Raw genomic sequence first — 24,609 nt, forward strand, 5'->3', positions numbered from 1 at the left:
GCCAGGCCCCCGAGGCTGCTCAGAGCCGGTCGGGTCCCGTTTCTAGCTGGGACCGGTTCGGAGCCTGTGGGCAGCAGGGGACCACAGTGAAAACCCAGTGACTTCCGCCTGCCCATAGCTCCTCTAGCCAGGGCTGCCAGCTGCCATCCTCACCAAGCCCAAACCCTTGTCCTCTGCCCAGCCTGTTCAGCGTGGACTCTGCCCCGGCCTGCCTGCAGCTGGAGTGTTGCGTCCAGTCCTGAGCTCCTGCTACCGACAGGAAGTGGCCACATTGGAGAGGGTCCAGCGGGGGGCAACCAAAATGATTCGGGGCTGAAGCACGTGGCCTGCGAGGAGAGGCTGAGGGATTTGGGCTTGTTTAGTCTGCAGAAGAGAAGAGCGAGGGGGGATTTGAGAGCAGCCTGCGACTTCCTGAAGGGGGGTCCAAAGAGGCTGGCGAGAGGCTGCTCTCAGTGGGGCAGGTGGCAATGAGGAGCAATGGGCTCAGCTCGCAGTGGGGGGCTAGGAGGGGGGAAGCGCTGGGAGGGGTTCCCTCGGGAGGGGTGGAGTCTCCGTCCCTAGAGGTTTTGAAGTCCCGGCCTGACCAAGCCCCCTGGCTGGGTGATGTAGTTGGGGTTGGTCCTGCTTTGGGCAGGGGGCTGGAGTTGATTCCTCCTGAGGTTCCTTCTGTGACACAGGCCCTGCCCCCACCCTGCCCAGCACGGGATCTGCCCCCCGGCCTGTCCTCCAGGCATTGCTCTGAGCTGGCTGATGTGGGCCCAGGACAGCCCCCTGGCAGGCTTGGCCTCATACCCACAGCTGCAGGATGGCACTGTGTGCAGACTGCTGGGCAGGGGAGGGCGCGGGACAGATGGGGGGGGATCTGCCTGCCGAGGGAACCAGCAGGGGTCACTCAGTTGCAGCTCGTCCCCAGGCAGGAGGCCAGAAAAGCCACCACTGGGCAGGGGCCTGGCAGCTGTGGCTGAGCGAGCCACAGAGCCGCTTGTCACTGACAAACAGCCATTTCCTGGCTCTCCAGGACCCCAGCATCGCCGGCCTGTCCGGCCCCGCCCCCGCCCCCGCCCCGAGAGGTTTCAAGCCAGTCGCTGCTGGGTTCGATTCTTTGCCTTCTCCTTAAGCCTGCCCCCCTGCCCAGCCCTGGGACCTGCTCTCAGCCCAGGACTCCGGGAGCTGGGGCTTCCCACATGCACCGGGCCCGGGAGACTCACAGGGGAACTGGCAGCGCTGGCAGCACTCAGCACCTCGCAGCACACAAGGGTGGGGGGTCAGGCCACCGGGGTTCTCTTCCCGGGCCCGTTGCTGAGCTCGGGCCACTCTCTGCCCCGCGTGGTGCCTCAGTTTCCCCATTGATAAGATGCATGTGCAGGAGATCAAATTTAGACCCTGCTGCCTAAGCACCTCTGGGCAGCGATGCTGCTGCCAGCCACTGGGCGCCACTGTTGGACCATTTTTCATGCCAGCAGGCTGCTGGGGTAAGAGGACAGCTCATCCACTCCAGCCTTCTAGTGCCACCGCCAGCCCCACATCTTGTACAGGTAAGAAGTGATGAAACCCAGTCGCACCGAATCCGAACAGGTTCCCCCCATCCCAAAGGACCAGCTGCGGTCCCAGGTCAATGTGCCCCGCAGCTCTCACCAGAGCCCGCTGGGCCAGTCCGACAGACAGACAGACAGACAGGTGAGAACTGAAATGGTGAAAGGAATCAGACCCATTCGCCAAGGGCTCAGCGCAGGCTTGCAGCGGGGGTGGAACAATCCGCTGGCGCAGGCCAGTCTCTGGAGTGCGGCCGCTCTTAGGGTCTGTCCTTTGCTCAGAGCTTCAGCTTGTAGCAGAGACCCTGCCCAGGGGAGACGCAGGATTGAAGGCGACATGGAGGAATTTCCAGGGCCCTTCATATCCCTGGGGAGCCCATTGTCCTGGTGTAGCAGTGTGACCCAGAGGGAGGGTGGAGTCCCATGGGCCAGCCCCCCTCCATGCAGGACTCAGGCTCTTGCTGTGGCTGCCAGGCTCCACGTCCCAGATGGAAGCTTTGCAGGGAAGCCCAGTCAGGGGAGCAGCTGATACCTCCCGGGCCCCGTTGGCTGTTCTTGCTGGGCCCATCAGCCCGAGGAGTTACCCCGGACGTGCTCTGCGGGTTACCCCGGAGCTACCGTGTGACACACCAGCGCAGAGCCCGTACTCATAACTGTAAATGCAGAAACGACGCCAGCCTGCCAATAGCAGGCCCAGAGCCAGCAACTCGTGACCGTTTCAGACGCCTCACCTCACCCGACCACTTTGCGCACGACTTGGTGCAAACATAGAACAGTGGTTGCAACAATGACCTGAGCGGTCTCATCACAATCCAGCACTGTCACAAGGCGCCACGGGCTGAGTGCGAATACTTCTACATCTGCTGCTGCTTCATTTCATGGGCAACTCCTAATTCCTGCGTTATGAGCAGTAAATGACACGTCCTTATGTACCTTCTGCACACGGCGCGTGATTTATAAACATCCATCTTCTCCCCCCACGTCGTCTCTTTTCCACGCTGAAAAGCCCCAGACTTCTTACTCTCTTGTCCAGTGGCAGCTGGTCCCTACCCCTGCTTGTTTTGTTGCCCTTTTCTGAACTTTTCCCGATGCCAAGAGATCTGTTTTGAGATGGGTGAGCACGTCTGCATGCAGCACTCAAGGTGTGGGCGGCCCATGGAGTTAGAGAGGCGCTAAGATATTCTCTGTCTTATTCTCCACCCCTTGCTCCAGGATGCCCCACGTTCTCTTGGCGGGTGGGTGTCTGAGAGAACTGTCCACGGTGACGCCAGGGCCTCGGGGTGGTACCAGCTGGTTTAGACTCTGGCAGTTTCCCAATGTGCATTGCTCAACGTTGGCTTGCATCTGCCATTTTGTTGCCCACGTGCTCAGGGTGGCAAGGTCCCTTCCGTGGCCCTCTGCAGACTGCTGGGGCCTAGCGGGGCTGGAGAAGTGGTTCTTAACCCCTTGGGCACTGCTACCCCTTCAGCTGAACCAAAAGCCCAAATGACCCTCCTCCTTTTAACTGGCAACAGACAAAGAAAATCACAGTGACTCCGTTTTCCTGTCGTTTGTTTCTCAGACATTATATTAACCAAAATTGACCCCTATTGTATTTTCAATGGATTACCCCTGAAATTCGCCCTTGGGAGGTAATTACCCTCAGGTTAAGAACCACCCACGTGATTCTGACTCATCCGCAAATGTGCCAGCTCCCTGTCCCCCCATTTCCCAGATGGTTATGAAAGTGTTTGCAGCCCCCTGGGGACAGCACTAGCCACCTCTCCAGGCTGAAAACAGAGCACTGACTCCTGCCTTCTGTTTCCTGTCTGTGACTGGCAGCCTGGCCATGTTTGCAGGGTCATCGAGCGGGCGGCCTTTAATTGAGTGAGAAGCCTTTTGTGATCTTGATCCCTCTGCCGCTGGCTAGAAACAGCCTCCCTGCCAAGCTGGGTTCTCTGACCCCAGCCTGATTTAGCCCAGCTGGGGCGTCCTGCGCTGCACCCTCTCTCCCACCCTCCAAGGGACGGGACGAGGCTGAGAGGCTGCAAAATGCCGATGGGTGGCAGGAAATGCACCGTCTTGGCAGGACTTGCCACTGGGTCTGTGCTGGGGTGGAGGTCCCTGCATGGCCCCTATGCAAGGGAGCAATTACCGCCCTCAGCATCAACCCACGGTGCAGCGCTGCAGGAGCCCTGCTCAGCAGTACCCTGCCATTTCAACGATGGGGAAACTGAGGCACAAGAGGGTGACTTGTCTAAGGGCGGATGCTAAAAGAACCAGGAATAGAACCCAGGTACCCTGGCCTGCACCCCCGGGCTGACCAGTCATCACGCTGCCTCCTGCCAGGCTGGGCGCAACCCTGGGGCCTGTGGCACCCAGTGCCCAACCCTTGTGCTAGGAGCAGGGACCTGGCTGTACCCACCCCACCGCCCCCAGCTGCACATGGCCCAGGGCTGTGGCAGGGTCCGTGTGACACCCTGGGGAGCCCAGGGCTGGGTTTACAGGGGCTGCAGGGTCGGGGGGAGCCCAGGACTGGATGATCAGGAGATGTGAGTCCAGGGGAGCCTGGGGCTGGGGGAACGGGGGGGGGGTGCCGTCGGGGGGAGCCTGTGGTGGGAGGATCGGGGGGGGGGGTGCCAGTCAGGGAGAGCCCATGGTGGGAGGATGGGGGGGGTTCCAGTTAGGGGGAGCTCGTGGGAGGAGGATGGGGGGGTGCCGGTCGGGGGGAGCCTGTGGCGGTAGGATCGGGGGTTGCCGGTGGGGGGCAGCCCGTAGCAGGAGGATGGGGGAGGTGCCGGTCGGGGGGAGCCCATGGTGGGAGGATCGGGGGGTGCCGGTGGGGGGAACCCCTGGCAGGAGGATCGGGGGGGGTGCCGGTCGGAAGGAGCCGGGGGGGGGGGTGCCGGTCGGGGGGAGCCCGGGCGGGAGGATCGGGGGGTGCCAGTCGGGGGGAGCCCGGGCGGGAGGATCGGGGGGTGCCGGTCGGGGGGGAGGAGCTGGGATGCGGTGGGGGCGCCTGCAGTTCGCGCGCCTCCTCCCTTCGCTCTGGAGACGCCCCCGCAGAGTCTCTGGCTGCTGGGGGAGCCCGGCTGGTGCCACCCCCCGAGCCGCCCCCCCGGACAGAGCCCCCCCTCCTGGGCGGGGCCCGGGGCGTCTCCGCGCCGCCTCCTGAGGGCCGGACCCCTCCCTCGGCAGCCCGGAGAGGGGCCAGACGCTGCAGCAGCGGCCGCGCGGAGCCGGAGCCTCCCGGACCCAGGTGAGGGGGCGGGGCCGGGGCCGGGGCCGGGGCCAGCCCAGAGTCGCTGCCCGGCTGGGGAGGGGGCGCTGGGCTGCAGACAGAGCCCCGCGTATCCCCCCGCGCATCCCCCCCCGCACTCTGAGCCGCGCGCATCCCCCCCGCACTCTGAGCCCCGCGCATCCCCCCCTCACTCAGAGCCCCGCGCATCCCCCCCGCACTCTGAGCCGCGCGCATCCCCTCGCGCATCCCCCCTCACTCAGAGCCCCGCGCATCCCCCCCGCACTCTGAGCCGCGCGCATCCCCCCCGCACTCTGAGCCGCGCGCATCCCCCCTCACTCAGAGCCCCGCGCATCCCCTCGCGCATCCCCCCTCACTCAGAGCCCCGCGCATCCCCCCCGCACTCTGAGCCCCGCGCATCCCCTCGCGCATCCCCCCCGCACTCAGAGCCCCGCGCATCCCCCCCGCACTCAGAGCCCCGCGCATCCCCCCCGCACTCAGAGCCTCGCGCATCCCCCCCGCACTCAGAGCCCCGCGCATCCCCCCCGCACTCTGAGCCCCGCGCATCCCCCCCGCACTCTGAGCCCCGCGCATCCCCTCGCGCATCCCCCCCGCACTCAGAGCCCCGCGCATCCCCCCGCACTCAGAGCCTCGCGCATCCCCCCCGCACTCAGAGCCCCGCGCATCCCCTCGCGCATCCCCCCCGCACTCAGAGCCCTGCGCATCCCCTCGCGCATCCCCCCCCGCAATCAGAGCCCTGCGCATCCCCCCGCGCAGCCCCCCCCCCCCCGAGTCCTGCTCATGCCCCCCTCACAACAAGTCCCCAGGGCACACACTGCTCCCCTAGAGCGCCACGTATTCCCCCCTCACAGCGCTCTCCTTCCTGCACAGAGCTACACACTGACACACACCCGGCCTCCACACCACACTCCAGGCCCTGCACACGCCCACGCACCCTCGCACACAGCTACACACACACAGCTCCCTTGTAGGCACAGAGCTACACACACACACACTCTCCCCCCTTCCCGCTGCCATCAGAGGCAGAGCAGGGCAGGTGTCTCCCTGGCACATGGCTCCGGGGTGCCCAGGGAGGATGCCAGGCGATGGCACCGCACAGCTGACTTGGCCCACTCGGGTCATTCTGTGCCCACCTTTCCAGGCCCATTATGCTCTGTCCGGCACCATCTGGGGCTCCTTCCCACTCCCCCACAAATGCTTTAACTCACCGGCCATTCCCTCCCTGCACTGGCCGGCCGTCGCCCGGCCCTGGCCCTCCGGCACCCCCTTCCCTCAGCCACTCACCCCTCAGAGCCCCCCCGGGAGTCCCCAGAAGTGGCTGGGGCACATGTGGGAGGGAGGGGGCGCTGCTTGGGCACACACAGGGCTCGGGCATGTGGGGGGCGCTGGACTTTGCAAAGCTGTAGAGGGATGCTGAGCTGCTAGGACATGGGGGACATCAGACCTGGCTCCAGGAGGCGCGGGAGGGAGCTTCGGGCCCATGGGGGGCTCTGGTGTGAGGCTGGGCAGCAGGTGGGCACGAGGCCCAGCTGGATGCCCTCATGGCGACACGCCCATGGTGCCACCCCCCAGCTGGTGTCCCCTGTCTTGCCAGGCTGGGACGCTGGGCGCAGAGGGCGACCCCTACCTGCGGCGCCGAGGATGGACGAGCTGCTGCAGCTGCTCTATCTGAATGTCTCCGGGCGGCTGGGCCTGGCCTGGGAGCAGGAGGGGCCGTGCGGCGCCTCGGTGGGGAACAGCACCCTGCTCATCGTGGCCTACAGCGCCCTGCTGGCCGTGGGGCTGGTGGGGAACCTCTGCCTGGTGGGCGCCATCGCCCGGCACAAGCAGCCCAGGAACGTCACCAGCATCTTCATCGCCAACCTGGCCTGCTCCGACCTGCTCATGAGCCTAGTCTGCCTGCCCGTCACCGTCATCTACACCCTCATGGACCGGTGGGTGCTGGGCGAGTTCCTGTGCAAGGCCAGCCCCTTCGCGCAGTGCGTCTCCGTCACCGTCTCCATCCTCTCGCTGGCCTGGATCGCCCTGGAGAGGCACCAGCTCATCACCAACCCCACCGGCTGGAGGCCGGGGGCCGGCCACGCCTACCTGGCCGTGAGCCTCACCTGGCTGGTGTCGGGCTGCATCTCCCTGCCCTTCCTGGCCTTCAGCGTCCTGACGGACGAGCCCTTCCGCAACCTCAGCCTGCCCTCGGGCGCCGGGGCCGGCCAGCTGGTGTGCGTGGAGAAGTGGCCATCGGACGGGCACCGCCTGGCCTACACCACCTGCCTGCTGCTCTTCCAGTACTTCCTGCCCCTGCTGCTCATCCTGGCCTGCTACTGCCGCGTCTTCCTGCGCCTGCGCCGCCGGCGGGACATGCTGGAGCGGTCCAAGGACGGCGCCCGGGCCGCCAGCCACCGGCGGGTCAGCGTCATGCTGGCCTGCCTCGTGGCCGCCTTCGCCGCCTGCTGGCTGCCCCTGACCGTCTTCAACGCCCTGTACGACTGGGCCCACGAGCTGATCTCGGTGTGTCACCACAACCTCATCTTCTCCCTCTGCCACCTGGCGGCCATGGCCTCCACCTGCATCAACCCCCTGCTCTACGGCTTCCTCAACAGCAACTTCCAGCAGGAGCTCAAGGCCCTGCTCGCCCGCTGCAGCTGCCCGGCGGGGAAGGACGCCTACGAGAGCTTCCCGCTCTCCACGGTCAGCACCGAGCTCTCCAAGGCCTCGCTGCGCAGCGGGGGGGCGCCGCCCTCGCCCAGCGGCCACACGCCCTCCCCGCACGTCTAGGGCAGGCTGGGGGATCCCGCCAGAGCCCGGCCACGGGGCTCCCACACTCCCCAGGCCCCCGGCAAGGTGCGCAAGGCCCCGAGAGCCCAGCGCTAGCGCCATAGCTCGGGCCTGGGGGTGCCAAGGGCTGCACTGCAGGGCGTTTGGGCCTTCACCTCCTTGCCCACCGCGTTCGGAGGGGCTGATCACACTTGGCTGCTCGCGGCTCCGGCCCGCTGGGGAGGGTGAAACGGACCCGCAGTCCTGGCCCAGCAGGTTTTCAGGGGTGCGTGACCCCCCCATGGGGCTGTTGCCAGGCTGGGAGATTCCAGCTCTCGGCCACCAGAGCTGCAGCCACTGGGGCAAATAGAAACGGTCCCAGGTGCATTTCGAGAACAGCGGGTCCCAGGCTCCAGCACAGCTACTCAGCAGCTCATGGACTTGTGCTCACGTGTACCTGGGGCCTTAGCACCTGCTTGGACTCCTCTGAGAACTCTGCCCCTGGGCGCAGGGTGGCACCCAGGGCCCCGGATTCCCCCAAGCCGGACGCGCCGAACTGACGGGGCTTCCGAGAGAGAAGGAGGAGCTGGCTGAACTTGCGAGCTGGCGCCGTGGGATGGAGCCGAAGTGGTGGGCTGGGCTTGCTGGGGGCGGGGGGGGTTAATTCCGTTCTGTTCTCAAAGCCAAGCCACAGCGTGCGGGGCCCGGCCCTGGAGAGGACTGGCAGGGTCCCACGAGATGCCTCGTGCCAGGGCTGCAAAGGAGCCGGGGCCCCGCCACCACCAGGAGAGCAGACTCATCCCCTTGCTGGCCAGGAGCTCAGGCGGCCCCCCACTTTCTGCTGCAGCAGCCGCCAGGCTCCTGGGCCACGTGACCAGCTTCTCCTCTGCCCACTTGTGAGAGCTCGCTGGTCGTTCTGCGCTGGCTCCGGCTCGCTGCCCCCGGGGCGTAGCCGGCACTTTCCTGTCCTTGTTCCCGCCCAGCTGAGTGTCCGATGTCGCCTGCTCGTCGCACGTGCCTGTCTCCTGCCGCAGTGCTGAGCGCGGGGCCGGCTGTGGCAAACGGTCCGTGCTCCTCGCCCGCCTGTAAATACGTATCCTGCCGAAACGCCTTGACTGCAGCCCGGGGATGAAATCTGAGTAATTCCCTTGAACTCCCAGGGCAGGTGCCCCAGGGTGCCACAGCCTGCCTGCTGGACACCTGTGTGCCAGGGACGGTCACCAGCCACACCAGGTCTCTTCTCCACTGGAGGGGGGCTGGGGGAAGCAAATCGACCCCCTTTAAACGATGCTCCGCAGCTCTCTGCACGTGGGCATTTAAGCACCTTCTCCCATCAGCCTCCTCCCAACCTTTCGTGTTCCCCTCACCTGGCCCACAAGCCACGAGCACCCAGGAAGTGACGTGTTTCAAGTAGATTTGGAACCCAAAGAGTGGCCATTCCTGGATGGAATTAGTATCAACCAGACTGCCAAAGCAACAAGGGGCCCAGGGCACCGGTACAGACGGACACTCGGACCATGACATACGCTTTCATGAGTTGCAATTCCCTTGGCCAGATGCAAGGGCAATAAGCAAAAGAAACAGATTGTGGGGATACAGAGGTGGGAGTGTTATATTTTGGGAGAGAACAGCTGACATAGTTAGCTAAGACTCTTGCCATTACAGTACTATTTATGGAGAATGTTAAAGAGCAGCTGCTACCGTTAGACATTTTAAAAATCAGCTGGTCCAGATAACCTGCAGCCAAGAGTTTTAAAAGAGCTGCCGGAGGAGTTTGCTAGGCCTTTAATGCTGCTTTTCAGTAACTCTTGGAACAGTGGAGACATTCTGGAAGATAGCTAATGTAGCAGTATTAAAATGTAAACAAGATGCCCAGGTAATTAAAGGCCTGCCATCTGACATCAGTCCTGGGTAAGATTATGGAGTGGCCCATACAGAACTTGATTAAAGGAAGTTTCTGTGACTAATGCCAGTCCACATGGGTTTGCAGACCCTAGAGCCTGTCAGTCACTTGGTAGCTTTTTTTGGTGAGATTACACATTTGGGTGCCAAAGGAAATTGTGGTGCTGTCACACACTTAGACTTCCCTGTGGTGTTCGGCTGGGTCCCCACTGACAATAGACTGATATAAAATTATCAGCAACACACTGCTGGGATTGGAAACGGGCTAAGTGACAAAATGCAATTAATGGGAATTGTCCGTGCGTGGGCGTGTTTCCAGCAGGGCTCTGCGGGGAGGGGGGAGGTTCTGGGCGTGTTTTCAGCGGGGCTCTGCAAGGGGGGGGGGGTTCTTGCCATGTAACAATTTGACAGATGAGCTGAAAGAAACAGAAATCAGCCCTAGGACAGCTGCCGATAACCCCCTGACTGGGGCGTGCTAAATGGCAGAGGGCCAGTCAGTGATCCAGAGCTGAGCGCACACAGCCGGCAGCAGCAATGTGTATGTCTGGGAACAGAGAGTCAGACGCACGGCCAGGCTGGGGAGAGGGACGCCGAACAACATTTCGGGGGCCCGGTGGAGACTCGGTGGAATACGAGCTCCCGATGCAGAGCTGGGGCCAAAAGGGCCAATGTGATCCGCGAGCGGAGAGGCGCTTTGCCTGTGTGGGGCCCTGGGGCAGCCGCAGCTGGGGTCCCGCGCCGGCTCTGGGCCCACCACGCAGGAAGGATGTGGCTAAGCTGCCGAGGGGCGTTCGAGAGCCAGGGCAGAGCTGGCAGCTGGGAAGTGCTTGATGGGTTAGCGCAGCACAGGCCGGGGGGGGGGGGGGGGCAGACTGGATCAGTCTGCATGCAGTTCCATGGGCCCCTCTGCCTGGCCAAGGAAGGGCCCCCCCCCCCCCCCGACTCAACCAATCCAGCCTGGCCCTAAGGCGTGAGTCCCCCAGTGGCCGTTCTGAACCCAGATGGGCTGGTTTCTCACAGGTCTGTGCTGGGGGCAGGGCTGCTGGAATGGGGAGGGGGGACTGGGAGCTGCTGAACCACACTGGAAACACCAGATCAAATGGCAGCCCTACAAGCCAGGGTGCTACAGCTCCCCCCCCCCCCCCCCCTGCTCCAGCACCTCTGGCTAGGGGCAGCTGGGGGAGGGTCAGACCAGACGCGACTGTCCAGGAAGAAGCTTGCAGCAAGGGATCCGGGGGCCCACAAGCTACATGTGAGTCACCAGCTGCAAAAAAGCAAAGAGCATTCTGGGAGGCATGAACAGGAGTGTGGCAGCCAGACCCGAGGAGTCGTTCTTCCGCTCTGCGCCGCGCTGCGCTCACTGGGCCTCGGCGGGAGGACTGTGGCCAGGTCTGGGCACCACGTTTCAGGCCAGCTGTGGAGAAACTGGAGAGGGGCCAGAGAAGAGCCGCAAGACTGAGTGAAGGGCTAGAAGACGCCCCGGGCGGGCAGAGAGAAAGAACGGGGCTTGTTGAGTCTGGAAAGGAGCAGACAGAGGGGACAGGAGAGCGGTTTTCACGTCCCTAAAAGGGTGTCATAAGGAGCAATGCAAAAATTGTTTTCCTGGGCCTCTGAGGACAGGACAAGGAGCAAGGGGCTTAAACTGCGGCCGGGGAGGTTGAGGTTGGACATTAGGAAAAACGTCCCATCGGGGGGTGAAACACGGGACTAATTTGCCCAGGGAGGCTGTGGAATCGCTGTCACTGGGGATATCGTAGAGCAGGCTGGACAGACCCTGCCAGGGACGGTCTAGCTGGTGCTGGGTCCTGCCGGGACTGGACTCGCCTTGAGGGCCCTGCCAGTTGTCGGATTCTCTCACCACAATGATCCTTCTTGCCCAGGAACTCTGTGACCTCTAAGGCTGGTGCCCTTGCTGCTGGGTGCCTGTGGGGGCAGCTGCTGGATTTACGTAGCCTCCCCTCCTCCAACACTCTAGGCCCCTGCCTGGGGCACCGGCAGCTCGAGTGTCTGTGCAAGTGAAACACGAGGCTGCTGAGCGAGCCGTGCGCCAGGGAACCCAGTCCTGGTGAAAGCTGTGCTGGTGCCATCGCACGAGAGGCCCTTACACGTGGAGAGAGGAGGTTGACTCCAACATGTGGCTCAGACAGGTCTCTGGGCATGACCAATCTCGCGGGGCCTAGCCTGGGGGAGCTACCAAGAGGTCTGGGAGCCAGGCGGCAGAAGGTGCCCTGGGCTTGAGGCCTTGGGGTGGAGCAGCAGGCGGCTGGGAGAGGACAGGCTGGAGGCCCGGGGGCTCCCCCCCCCCAGAAGCTGCCTGGTCCCATCCAGCCAGGGCAAGTTGCCAAAGGATCTGGGCCCCACCACACTGGGGGGGGGGGGGCACACTGCAGAGAGCTCTGCCCCAGCTCCTGCCTCCCTGGGAGATGCAGCCAGACATGGTCCCACCCCAGCCCAAGCCTCTAGTCTCCATAGTGAGGGTCGCCAGGGAAACGGTGCCGTTTCTATAGCAACTATGTGCTCTGCTCTCCCTGCCAAGGGCCAGCTAGAGACAAGAACTGTGGGTGGGGGACAGCTGTGAAGTGGGTACGGGGGGGGGGGCCCTCACTGGGCCTGTGGAACCAGCCCTGGGTACCCCAAGCAAGGCAGCCCAGATCCTGGGTGCCTCTGCCCAGGAGCTACCCAACGGCCTTGCCCCAGGTCTGACGGGGTGACTCATGAGCCAGGCTGGCCCAATCCACCCCGGGATGCCAGTAAGGCTGGGCTGCTCCCATCCCCCTCGCCGTGCACAAGCCAGCAGTGCATGCTACCCACTAGGCCACACTCTCCCTCCATGGTGGCTAAGCCCCTTTGGGATATTGGGCTAAGCAGGAACGGGGTTCATCTTCTGAGGAAGGGGAAGAGAGTATTTAGATTAAACTGGCTAACCTAGGGAGGAGGCTTCAAACTAGGGTTTGATGGGAACAGGTGACCAAAACTCACAGGTAAGTGAAAAACATGGAGACTTGGGAGATGGCTCAGAAATAGGAGGGAGCGTGGGCTATAACAGCAGAGATAAAGGAGGGACAAGGAAGAACTGGGAGGCATAATCAAATCAGTGTCTTAGATGCCTGTATACAAAAACAAGGAGTATGGGGAATAAGCAGGAAGAACGTGAAGTCCTAATAAATAAACACAGCTCTGACATAATCGGTATCACAGAGACCTGGTGGGATAACAACACTATTGGAATATAGGTATAGAGGGGTACAGCTGACTCAGGAAGGCTAGGCAGGGAAAATATGGGGGAGGTGTTGCTTTATATATTAAAAATATACAGACTTGGACTGAGGTGGAGATGGATGTAGGAGACAGATGTGTTGAGTCTCTGGGTTAGGTTAAAAGAGGTAAAAAACAAGGGTGATGTCATGCTAGGGGTCTACTACAGGCCACCTACCCAGGCAGAAGAGGTGGATGAAGCTTTTTTTAAACAACTCACAAAATCATTCAAAGTGCAGGATTTGGTGGTGATGGGGGACTTCAACTATCCAGACACATGTAGGGAAACTAACACAGCAGGGCACAGATTAGCCAGTAAGTTCTTTGACTGCATTGGAGACAAATTTTTATTTCAGAAGGTTGAAAAAGCTACCGGGGGGAAGCTGTTCTAGATTTGATTTTAACAAATAGGGAGGAACTGGTTGAGAATTTGAACGTGGAAGGCAGCTTGAGTGAAAGTGATCACGAAACCATAGAGTTCCTGATTCTAAGGAACGGTAGGAGGGAGAACAGCAAAATAGAGACAATGGATTTCAGGAAGGCGGATTTTGGGAAGCTCAGAGAGCTGATAGGTAAGGTCCCATGGGAAGCAAGACTGAGGGGAAAAACAACTGAAGAGAGTGGGCAGTTTTTCAAAGGGACATTACTAAGGGCCCAAAAGCAAGCTATCCCGCTGCGTAGGAAAGATGGAAATATGGCAAAAGACCGCCTTGGCTTAACCAGATCTTGCATGATCTAAAAATCAAAAAGGAGTCTCATAAAAAGTGGAAACTAGGTCAAATTACAAAGGCTGAATATAAGCAAACAAGACAGGTATGCAGGGGCAAAATTAGAAAGGAAAAGGCACAAAACGTTTGGCAATGTTCTACAAATATAATAGAAGCAACAGGAAGACCAAGGACAGGGTAGGCCTGTTGCTCAGTGAGGAGGGAGAAACAGTAACAGGAAACTTGGAAATGGCAGAGGTGCTTAATGACGTCTTTGTTTCGGTTTTCACCAAGAAGTTTGATGGTGACGGGATGCCTAACATAGTGAATACTAGTGGAAATGAAGCAAGTTTAGAAGTTAAAATAAAAAAAAAAAGAACAAGTTAAAAATCACTTCGAAATGTTAGATGTCTGCAAGTCACCAGGGCCTGATGAAATGCATCCCAGAATACTCCAGGAGCTGATAGAGGAGGTATCTGAGCCTTTAGCTATCATCTTTGAAAAGTCATGGAAGACGGGAGAGATTCCAAAAGACTGGAAAAGGGCAAATCTAGTGCCCATCTATAAAGAGGGAAATAAGAACAACCCGGGAAACTACAGACCAGTCAGTTTAACTTCTGTGCCAGGGAAGATAATGGAGCAAATAATTAAGGAATCCATCTGCAAACACCTGGGCTACAGCTACACTGGCAGCTTCTTGTGCAAAAACTGTTTTGCGGAAGAGTTCTTGGGCAAAAAGTCTTCCACAAGAGAACGTCTACACTGGCATGTGCTTTTGCACAAGTGCGGATGCTCTCTTGCACAAGAAAGCTCTGGTGACCATTTCTTTCTTGCACAAGAAATTCATGTTGCCTGTCTACTCTGCCCTCTTGTGGAAGAGCTCTTGCGCAAGGGGGCTTATTCCTCGTGGGGAGAGGAATAACTCTTCCAGAAGAAGCCCTGTTTTCCGACGCTGGACTGTACATTTACTTGTGCTAGAACGTGCGCGCAGTGTAGACAGCAGGCAAGTTTTTACAGCCGTTCTTGCGCAAGAAGCTGCAGGTGTAGACATAGTCCTGGAAGATAATAAGGTGGTAGGTGACAGCCAGCATGGATTTGTGAAGAACAAATCATGTCAAACCAATCTGATTGCTTTCTTTGATAGGATAACGAGCCTTGTGGAGAAGGGAGAAGCGGTGGATGTGATATAGCTAGACTTTAGTAAAGCATGTGATACAGTCTCGCATGGCCTTATCAATAAACTAGGGAAAAGCAATGTAGATGGGGCTACTATAATGTGGGTGCATTACCGGCTGGATAACCGTACTCAGAGAGTAGTTATTAATGGTGCACAATCCTGCTGGAAGGGCATAATAAGTGGGGTTCCACAGGGGTCTGTTTTGGGACCGGTTCTGTTCAATATCTTCAGCAGTTTAGATATTGGCATAGAGAGGACACTTATTAAGTTTGCAGATGATCCCAAGCGGGGAGGGGATGCAACTGCTTTGGAGGATGGGCTCATAATTCAAAACGATCTGGGCAAACTGGAGAAATGGTCTGACGTAAACAGGATGAAGTTTAATAAGGACAAATGCAAAGTGCTCCACTGAGGAAGGTCCAGTCAGTTTCACTCATACAGAATGGGAAGTGACTGTCTAGGAAGGAGTCCGGCAGAAAGGGATTGAGGGGTCATAGCGGACCACAAGAGAAACATGAGTCAGCAGCGTGACGCTGCATGAGCAGGAGTGTTGTGAGCAAGACACAAGAAGTCGTTCTTCCGCTCTGCTCTGCTCTGCGCTGGTTAGGCCTTAGCTGGAATCTTGTGTCCAGTTCTGGGCACTGCATTTCAAGAAAGATGTGGAGAAATTGAAGAAGGTCCAGAGAAGAGCAACAAGAATGATGCAAGGTCTAGTGGACTCCACTCCCCAGCCAGGGTTCAGGGCTGCCCACAAGCCCCGGGGGGCTGGCAAAGACCCTGAGCCAGTGAACATCGGCCAGAGTCCGACACCTACGTACCAGAGAGTTGGCTGCCACAAAGGCCAAGGCCCGGGCAGAGCAGAGAACCAGACCAGGCCCCAGTATGGCAGGCCCTGTTCCATCCCCACCTCTGCTCTCCGCCAGGGCCGTGTCTGGGTCACGCTGAGCATCACTTGGGATCTGTGCCTGGGACCTGCACTCCCCTGCACTGGCAGCCCGGTCCTGGGGCTGAGACCCACGCCTGCGGGGAGATCTCAGCATGGCCGTGGGCTTGAAGTGCCTCCTGCTTGTGAGAACCCTCTGGCCTTGTCGCCTGTCCCGAGCCCCTGCCTCTGCCTCCTCCACGGAGCCTCACGAGCCTGGCGACCACGGTGACGCTGCTCCCCACGTTCGTGGTGGACACGGGCCTGGCTCTCACCTGGTGTGACCCATCGCTGGCGAGGCTGGAACCCTGGCGGTGCATGTTCTGCTGGCTGCATGTGCTGTGCCTGGCGGGGGGGAGCATAACCCTGTTTGCTGATCTCCACATCTAAGGGAGGGCCCTTCCTGGGACTTAAGGACCCGAACGGCTCAGTTCTGGACCAATGAGCTGTGAATGGACCTGCTTTTCCTGGGAGCCTGGACTCTGGCTGGTCCTAGTGCTGGAATCCATCTTGAATTTGGGACTTTCCCACGGGGGAGGGGAAGGAGGCAACTGAATAAAGGCTCCTGCCCCGGGGAAAGTCTATCTAAGGTGAGGGAAGCAAACAAGGATGGTCTCTAGCTGGCGTCACAGCCTGCCCCCAGCAAACACCTGGAAACACAAGGGCTGGAGAACTGCCAGCCCCAGGCCCCAGCAGCCAGTGTCGGGGTGAGAAGACTGGCCTGGGGGTGAGAGGTTCCGGGCTGTGAGTGGGCGTTTTGTTTTGCTTAGTAACTTACGTTGATCTGTCTCTTCGGGGGGAGGGGGGAGCTGAGCGAGTCTGCACAGAAAAAACGATCGAGGTGGCACTTCCTAGACTCACGGAACATGGCGATGGGAGCGCGGGCGGTGCCCACGGAAGCTCACGATCCCATCGACGTGGTGTGAGTCCAGACGTGCAAGCGGCCCATTGGCTGTCCGATCTGTCTCTCGTCACTGGACACCACTTTGCACACTTCACAGAGTCCCTGGTTTGTCAGTAACCCGGGGAGATGACGGTTACCGGGGGCGCGTCTCTTGCACTGGTGAAAGCGGTGACAAGTTGTGAGCTCCCTGCGTCTGAACGCTGTAGCTGTGCCCGGGCTCTGCTCCTGCTGGACTCTCAGGTTCCTGGACTGAGCCTTCCCGGAGCAGAGCCTCTCTCGGTGTCTGTGCTGCTCTGCTGTGGGCAGTGACCCCAACTCTGCCAGCGCCGGGGGAGACGAGGGCCGGTCTCGGCAGGATGGGTGGGCTCAGTCCCCCTAAGCTGCACAGCTTCCCACTAAGCCCCATGCAGGAGGGGGCTGCAGCAGGGAGAGAACTTTGGCAAGAGTCCAAGTCCCCCCCAGTCCTTGCATCTGATCAGGGGGAAATTCCCTCCTGACGCTGCCCAGGGCACCAGGGAGAGCTGGGGGGGGGGGGCAAGACCCAGCCACACGCCGAGACAGAGTGCTCGGAACCACCCCTCTCCCAGCGGAGAAGACAGGGATTAACCCCCCCTCCCCCCCAATAGGGGACCTTCCTGACCCCTGCTGGCAGTAGGAACCAGGCTTGCTTTACCCACTAGGCCACGCTTCCTCTGCCACCAAGGCTCCCTGTGGCACATGTGCGTGCCCTGCACGTTATTCATATTCCTCCCTCAACTTTCATGTTAACCCCTCGCGTTCAGCACAGCTGGGCAGCAGCTCTGCTCCCGCCACGCACGCCCCATGTACGGGCTCCGTGCGCCGCACGCGCGCTAGGCCTGGCCCAAAACCTGGGCACAAGTGCTGGCTGGGGGGGGGGGGGGGGGACACTAGCAGAGGGCCGGCTGCACCGAGCACTGCTCCGGGCAAGCCTGCGGCCAGGACCCCGGCCCACCGGGAATCCCCATGTGCCCGGCCAGCACTGGAGGCTGGCGCCCTCTAGTGGCTGGTCCCCAGCATCACACGCTGCTTCCCCCCCTGCCGCCCTGGGCTCAAGCAAGCGACTGTCCCGGCAGAGGGGACCCGGGTGCGGCCTCCGTGGGGCAGGGATGGGACAGAAACATGAGCCCCCGAGAGCCACGCTGTTGCCATAGGAATAGGCTCCTTGGGGCGATGCTACCAGTGCTGCCAGGCTGGGGCGAGCCCCTGGTGCGCGAGCCCAGGAGCTGGGAGGAAGTGGAGATTCTCTGTAATACTTGTAGGAAGCCTGTGTGAGCCTCAGTTTCCCCAGCTGCTGCTCTACTCTTGGGGGGCACCCAGCTGTCCTTTCTGGCTCAGCCCCCCAGCAGGGGAGACCAGACAGCAGCGAATCCCACCCCCGGGACATCAAACTCTGGCAACGCCGCCTCTCAGCACCCCAGCTCGGGACACGGGAGGAGCTACGCGTGGACTGCGGGAACCCCGGGGGCACCTGGACTAGCGCAAAGAGAAACCTCCCCCTGCAGCGGCCCCTGCTAGGACCCGCCCAGGACCAGAGGTGAGTGGCCCAGGGGGCTTAGGGGCAGGGTCCATTCGCCCTGGTCCCGTGGCAGGTCCCAGCCGGGGCAGCTGCAGGGGAAGTCCAAAGGCCGCACTGGCCCTGCTCATGCCTGCGCCCAGCTGGGGGAGCAGGGAGAAATAGGGGGGAGGGCTCCCCGGTGGGGTCTGTAGCGAGTGGCTGTGGCACCCTCCAAGCCATGACACAGGCACTGGGGGAAGGTGGCGCCCAAATCACTGGCGCCAGGACGATCTAGGCTGAAGCCTGCCCCAGCTGCTGGGCTTACGGGAGTCAGCTCATGTGCGGGGTGTGGCACGGCGCCACTGCCCTCCCCGCTTCCCGCGTGGCACGGCGCCACCGCCCTCCCCGCTTCCCGCGTGGCACGGCGCCACCGCCCTCCCCGCTTCCCGCGTGGCACGGCGCCACCGCCCTCCCCGCTTCCCGCGTGGCACGGCGCCACCGCCCTCCCCGCTTCCCGCGTGGCACGGCGCCACCGCCCTCCCCGCTTGCCACGTGGCACGGCGCCACTGCCCTCCCTGCTTGCCACGTGGCACGGCGCCACCGCCCTCCCCACTCTGCAGATGTGGAGCCAGGCACTGCTATTGGGGCTGGAGGCAAAGGGCACAAGAGCCCTGCCCCATCCCCGGGCCAGCATCACTGACCTGAGTGCCAGGGCCTCACAGAGGTGTTGGGCACCTGTCACTCTCGGGCGGGTCTCTGTGGGGCCCGGCAGCGTCCCAGAACCTGCTCCAAGTGCTGGGATCCGCGTCCTAAAGCCAGTCCAGCCGCGCCCACCTGAGCCAGCCAAGCGGGCCGTGGGGCGGCTCTAGAGGGGCGGCCCTAGGCGGGTGGGCCCACTGGTGGTTTCCAGGCACACGTGGCGTGAGCTTCGTGCACCAATCCAGAGCCCGTCTCAAGTCACTCCGTGCACGGCCAGTGCGTGGTGGGCTGGGGCAGGAGAGGCCCAGGGAGCTCTGGCTGGAGATGTGAGCTCTGGGGAAGGGCTGAAGGGTCTGGGGTGCAGGCTCCCCTGAGCCCTCTATCACCGCAGCAGCTTGAGCCAGCAGACAAGGGCCTCTCCCCGGGTGCAGCACCTGTCCCCAGCCAGGGCAGATCCAGGCTAGGCTGGGTGGGGAGAGGGAAATGGCACCTCTCCCCTGGCAGCTCCAGCTGGGGCCTGGTGGGCAGAACCTCTCCTCTTGCCCCGGCAGCTCCAGGCTGGCGCCAGCGGGCAAGCATCTCCGCCCCGCCCCTGGCAGATCCGCGCTGGGGCCAAGCGCCTCCGGCGAGGGGCTGGTGGCTAGGGGTGGCCCTGGCAGCTTCGGGGCTGGGAAGAGGCAGCTCGTCTCGCTGCAGCCCTGGACTGTCCAGCCCAGTACCCGCACGGCCCGGGGACCAGCAGCTCCGCCGGCAATGCTGGCTGGGGGAGAGACCCACTCAGGCGGCAGCAGGGAGCCCCAGGGCGGGAAGCTGCCCCCCCCCCTCCAGGAACAGCACAGACACACCCGGGATTTCAAGTGGCTATTTATAAAGGGGGAGGAAGATGGGGGACTCTGGGGGGGCACCCAGGCTGTCGAAGGGAAGCCCCCCGCTGTGACTGCAGGGCACAGCGCCAGTGGCCACGGAGCTGGGGGTGACCAGGCAGGGGCCGGGCGCCAGGCCTAGCTGGCCCGGCCTGGGGCAGCGGTGCCCCGCTCCGGGCCTGGCTCCAGGAAGTCGAGGATGCGCCGGTTGGCCTGGAGCAGGTACTGCTGCTGTTTGAAGTAGACTTTGAGCGCGCCCTTGATGGCCACGAAGGTGATTCCGCCCTGCAGAGGAGGGGAGGCGATGAAGCCAGCTCCTGTGCCAGCCCCGGGCACCAGGCCAGGTGGTACCAAGCCCTGGGCTCCCTCCGAGCTCGGGCTCTGCCCTTGCCCCGGCCCGCCTTTGGCTCCCGCCGCAGCAGGGGGCCTCTGCTGGAGCCTCAGCCCCGGGCCAGGGCCCTGCCCAGACTCACCAGGATGGTGCGCTGCAGGCTAGAGTCCACGCGCCGGAAGAGGAGCCTGCCTGCCAGGCTGGCGACGGTGGGGAACACCAGGGCCCCGCACAGCGTGCGCGAGAGGGACGGGTGCTCACTCTGGGGACGGGACTCGGCCAGCGGCCCCGGGCGCCCGATCCCTAGATGAGGGAAGGAAGGGGAAACTGAGGCACTGATCGGTCCCTGCCACTTGGCCGGAGGCTCAGACCTGAACTGCTCCCCACGCCTCCGCCCCAGCGTCTGCCCCTTGTCGCTGTCTCCCCACCACCAGGCCCATCTCTACTGCCCCGCTTCCCCTCCCCCAACAGGTCTGCCCCTCAAATCTTTCCCTGCCACCCCCCCCCCCGGGAATCCCCTTCCCCGGTGACCCCCCCCCCCCCGGGGCAGCCCCCTTCCCCGGCGATGCACGCACCTGGCACCAGGGCCTGCAGCTTGCTGCAGTGCTTCTGCCAGAGGCGCAGCGCATGGTCCTCCCAGCGGATCAGCCTGCCCAGCACCAGCATGACGGGGATGGTGGGCAGCCCCATGAGCAGGAAGAGGGGGTCGGCCCGCTCCATCACGTCCAGCCCCTTCTTATGGCCGACCACCTGCAGCCAGGGAGCAGGCGGCTCAGTGCCCGGGAGAGCTGGGCTCCCGCACTGGCGGGCCCGGGAGCAAGGCCAGTGGCACGCCAGCAGCATGGGCACCGAGTCGCCTTCCCCAGCTGGGAGCGCAGGGCTATTTGGAACCACTGGCAGTGCCAGCTTCCTCTGGGCACCACCCTGCCCACGCCAGCCACGTGGCCCCAGCTGTGCCCGCGCACAGATATCCTGGCACCACCCTGCCCACGCCAGCCACGTGGCCCCAGCCGTGCCCTCACACAGATATCCTGGCACCACCCTGCCCACGCCAGCCACGTGGCCCCAGCCGTGCCCGCGCACAGATATCCTGGCACCACCCTGCCCACGCCAGCCAAGTGGCCCCAGCCGTGCCTGCGCACAGATATCCTGGCACCACCCTGCCCACGCCAGCCACGTGGCCCCAGCTGTGCCCTCGCACAGATACCCTGGCACCACCCTGCCCACGCCAGCCACGTGGCCCCAGCTGTGCCCTCCCGCAGCCAGCCTGGCACGCAGCAGCACCCTTTGAAGCAGTGGCTCCAGCGCTCTTGCCTCTGTTCCAGAGCCTGGCAGAACCAGACCTGGCTCAGCTCAGGCGCCATTCAGCCCCTCCTGCTGTTACCTGCATCACAGTGACGGCCCCATAGGTGACAGCTGACCAGTACACCGTGCCCACCACGATGCCAGCCATGGCAAAGGGGCTGGCTCTGGACAGGACCCGATCCACCTGGTGGAGGAAATACACCAGGGGCCCTGCAGGGAGATCAGAAAATCAGGCCACAACCCCCACCTCCCCCGGTACTCCTTGGGCCAGCCCCATGTCCCCCCAGGGACAGACCCCAAGCTCCCAGCCCTTCCCTGCCAGGCCGGCAGGAACTTCCCCAGCCCATTTCACAGGCCACGTGGACTAGTGGGCAGAGCACAAGGTCAGGAGCCAGGGACATGCCCAGGCTGGGCCTGTGCCAACCTCTGTGCCCTGGACCCCTGCCCCTCACTAGCCCCTTCAAACCCACCGGCCCCATCTCCCAGCCCCGCTCAGGGCAAGCCAGGCCAGGCGGCTGAGGGTCCAGCTGGGCCTGCGGCGCTCACCCAGCGTGGGGAAGACGATGTGGTACTCGGTGCCGCACTGCGGGCAGCTCACACTGCCCGTGCTGTTGCCCTTCTGCTTCTCGTCCAGCCAGCGCTGCAGGCAGGCCTGGTGGATCCATTTGGTGGAGCCTTTACAGCGGCAGGGGCAGACCCACTCGGCCGCCTGGTCCTCCCGCTCCGTGGCGAAACAGACCCAGCAGTGCCTGCCGAGGGCACCAGGCGCGTCAGGGCCCCGGGCTCCCCCTGCAGAGCAGGGCAGGTGCCAGGGCGAACCTCTGGGGCACCCAGCACCTCTAATGCCCACCCCAGGGCAGGGAATCAGTGCCCCCCACAGCACCCAGCACCCCGCTACCACCCAGCGTGCTCCCCAGAACTCCCCAGTGCCCCCCACAACACCCAGTGCCCCGCTACCACCCAGCGTGCCCCTCAGAACTCCCCAGTGCCCCCCACAGCACCCAGCACCCCGCCACCACCCAGCGTGCCCCTCAGAACTCCCCAGCGCCCCCCACAGCACCCAGTGCCCCGCCACCACCCAGCGTGCCTCTCAGAACTCTCCAGTGCCCCCCACAACACCCAGTGCCCCGCTACCACCCAGCATGCTCCCCAGAACTCCCCAGTGCCCCCCACAACACCCAGTGCCCCGCTACCACCCAGCGTGCCTCTCAGAACTCCCCAGTGCCCCCCACAACACCCAGTGCCCCGCCACCACCCAGCGTGCTCCCCAGAACTCCCCAGTGCCCCCCACAGCACCCAGTGCCCCGCCACCACCCAGCGTGCCCCTCAGAACTCCCCAGCGCCCCCCACAGCACCCAGTGCCCCGCCACCACCCAGCGTGCCTCTCAGAACTCTCCAGTGCCCCCCTCAACACCCAGTGCCCCGCCACCACCCAGCGTGCTCCCCAGAACTCCCCAGTGTCCTCCCCAGCGCCCCCCACAGCACCCAGTGCCCCGCCACCACCCAGCGTGCTCCCCAGAACTCCCCAGTGCCCCCCACAGCACCCAGTGCCCCGTCACCACCCAGCGTGCTCCCCAGAACTCCCCAGTGCCCCCCACAACACCCAGTGCCCCGTCAACACCCAGCGTGCCCCCCAGAACTCCCCAGTGTCCTCCCCAGCGCCCCCCACAGCACCCAGTGCCCCGGCCGCCACCCAGCGTGCCCCCCGGAACTCCTCAGTGCCTCCGCCGCCTCCCAGCGTGCCCCTCAGAACCCCCCAGCGCCCCCGCCGCCACCCAGCATGCCCCTCAGAACTCCCCAGTGCCCCCCACAGCACCCAGCACCCTGCCACCACCCAGCCTGCAACCCAGAACTCCCCAGTGCCCCCACCGCCACCCAGCGTGCCCCTCAGAACCCCCCAGCGCCCCCGCCACCACCCAGCGTGCCCCTCAGATCCCCCCAGTGTCTCCCCAGCACCCACCCCAGGACCCCCCTAGGATCCAGCACCCTACCACCACCCAGCGTGCCCCCCAGAATCCTCAGGGTCTCCCCGGCCCCCAGCGCCGACCCCCCGTGCCTCCCCAGCACCCAGGGCCCCACCAGGATCCAGCACCCAGCTCCCGGTGCCCCCCCGGCCAGACCCTGCCCCCACTCCTGGACCCAGACAGCAGAGACCGGCCCCCAGATGGGACCCCAGAGCCGCCCAAAGGAGGACGCGGCAGCGCCGCCGGGGGACCCGGGTGCTCCGCGCCGGGAGGGGGGCAGGTCCCGGCACCGGGGGGCGGGGGTTCAGGCCGGACCAGGGACCCCCCCCCGCGCTCACCTCTCCTCGGCCGGCTGGGCCATGGCGAGCGGAGCGGGCCGGTCGCACCCCGGGCCCCCCGGGCGCTGCGCGGCTCCTTCCGCTCCCGGCGGCCCGGCCCCGGGGCGGCGCCGCAGCGCGGAGCCCGGCCCTGCGCAGCGCACACGCAGCCCCGCCCGCCCGGGCCCGGCGGCTCTACCCGCTAGGCCCTACTGCCCCAAGGCAGCGGAGTCTGCGCCTGGCGCAGGCATGGCCCGTTTGGGTCGCGGGTAGCGAACAACTCGGGCCCCTGGGCGGCAGCGCCAGAGACGTGGCTGGGAGCCCGGGTCCAGGCCTTGCACCCCGCCCCGGGACCCTCCGCCGCCCCCTCGCAGCGGGCCCCGCCAGGCGAGTGTCCAGTGTCTGCCCTCGGCGAAGCCGGGCTGGACACGGAGCGCGCCCTGCGCCTTAGGGGATGGCTGAGAAAAGCGCAGGCGGGGTCCCCCCGGCTTCTGTGCACAGGTGCCCCTGGGTCCCGCCAACCGCTCTGCACGAAGGCGGAGGAGCTCGCAGGGCCCAGGCCTCCCTGGGAAAGTCCCAGGAGCTGCCCAGGCCAGCCCCGCAGCCCTCTGATCTGCGGGGAAGGGGGACACGCCGGGCTGGGACGAGGCTCACGGGGCCCCAAGTTCTTGCTGCCTGTGCCCCAGGAAACACACGGCCCCGTGCTCAGGCAGGGCCCGCCCCGAAACTCAACGGAGACCAGCTGGGGCTTCCCCTCTCTGCCCTTTGGCTCAAGGGATCAGACCAGCGGCATCTTCCTCCCGCAGCGCACTGCAGCCTAGGGGGGAAATGCAGCCACCTCTGGGGTGGAATCACCAGCAGTGCAAGGCAGCGGGTCGCCCCCGGGAACTGCTCCTGAGGGGCGCAGGGCCTGTCCCCGGGCCCCCTGCGCGGGCAGGGGCTGTAGGAGCCCCGTGCAGAAAGGCTCCTGATTCCCTGCCCCCGGCTTGTGTGGGAGAGGGATGCGCTGCACATGCGCACAGGCCTCCCGTGTCTCCTGCCCACCCTCCAGGCCCTGGGCGGGGCAGGCAACCGTGCACTGGCCCTTTAAGAGCAGAGCGATGACATCACCCTCCCTCCGCCGAGCAACCAGGCTTGATGCGGAAGGCCCGCCCCCGCCGCCGCGCCCCATTGGGTGGCTGTCAAACCTGTCGCCCCGCCTCCCCTGCGGGCCCCTTCGGCTTCCG

General features: G+C 63.6%; 2 protein-coding genes across 3 annotated transcripts; one reads left to right on the top strand and one right to left on the bottom strand.

The window, feature by feature from the left end:
• The first annotated feature begins 4,396 nt into the window (after window positions 1-4,396).
• On the top strand, window positions 4,397-9,390 carry LOC142820942 (neuropeptide Y receptor type 1-like). The gene is made up of 2 exons (XM_075910884.1): window positions 4,397-4,770; window positions 6,365-9,390. Exon 2 carries the CDS (start codon window positions 6,412-6,414, stop codon window positions 7,540-7,542), a length of 1,131 nt encoding a protein of 376 aa, XP_075766999.1. The 5' UTR covers window positions 4,397-4,770; window positions 6,365-6,411; the 3' UTR covers window positions 7,543-9,390.
• A 10,061-nt stretch (window positions 9,391-19,451) lies between these two features.
• LOC102444713 (E3 ubiquitin-protein ligase MARCHF5-like) lies at window positions 19,452-24,412 on the bottom strand. 2 transcript variants are annotated; one of them, XM_075911093.1, is made up of 6 exons: window positions 24,222-24,412; window positions 21,649-21,851; window positions 21,182-21,312; window positions 20,373-20,547; window positions 19,940-20,100; window positions 19,452-19,751 (listed from the first exon to the last, which is right to left on the bottom strand). In XM_075911093.1, exons 1-6 carry the CDS (start codon window positions 24,395-24,397, stop codon window positions 19,605-19,607), a joined length of 993 nt encoding a protein of 330 aa, XP_075767208.1. In that variant the 5' UTR covers window positions 24,398-24,412; the 3' UTR covers window positions 19,452-19,604. The 2 variants fall into 2 exon arrangements, with proteins under 2 accessions (XP_075767208.1, XP_075767209.1); XM_075911094.1 differs by lacking the exon at window positions 24,222-24,412 and adding an exon at window positions 23,405-23,749.
• Between the last annotated feature and the right edge of the window lie 197 nt (window positions 24,413-24,609).

The sequence above is a fragment of the Pelodiscus sinensis genome, chromosome 28, assembly GCF_049634645.1.
Source record: "Pelodiscus sinensis isolate JC-2024 chromosome 28, ASM4963464v1, whole genome shotgun sequence".
NCBI lineage: Eukaryota > Metazoa > Chordata > Testudines > Trionychidae > Pelodiscus > Pelodiscus sinensis.

Excerpts from the sequence above, each read along its gene's own strand:
- LOC142820942 (XM_075910884.1), top strand. The coding sequence starts at position 6,412 with ATGGACGAGCTGCTGCAGCTGCTCTATCTGAATGTCTCCGGGCGGCTG.
- LOC102444713 (XM_075911093.1), bottom strand. The coding sequence starts at position 24,397 with ATGTGCAGCGCATCCCTCTCCCACACAAGCCGGGGGCAGGGAATCAGG. Across the intron at positions 20,548-21,181 it reads GGGCCGTCACTGTGATGCAG|GTGGTCGGCCATAAGAAGGG; the intron begins GTAACAGCAGGA and ends CCCTGGCTGCAG. Across the intron at positions 20,101-20,372 it reads GCTGCAGGCCCTGGTGCCAG|GGATCGGGCGCCCGGGGCCG; the intron begins GTGCGTGCATCG and ends TCCCTCATCTAG.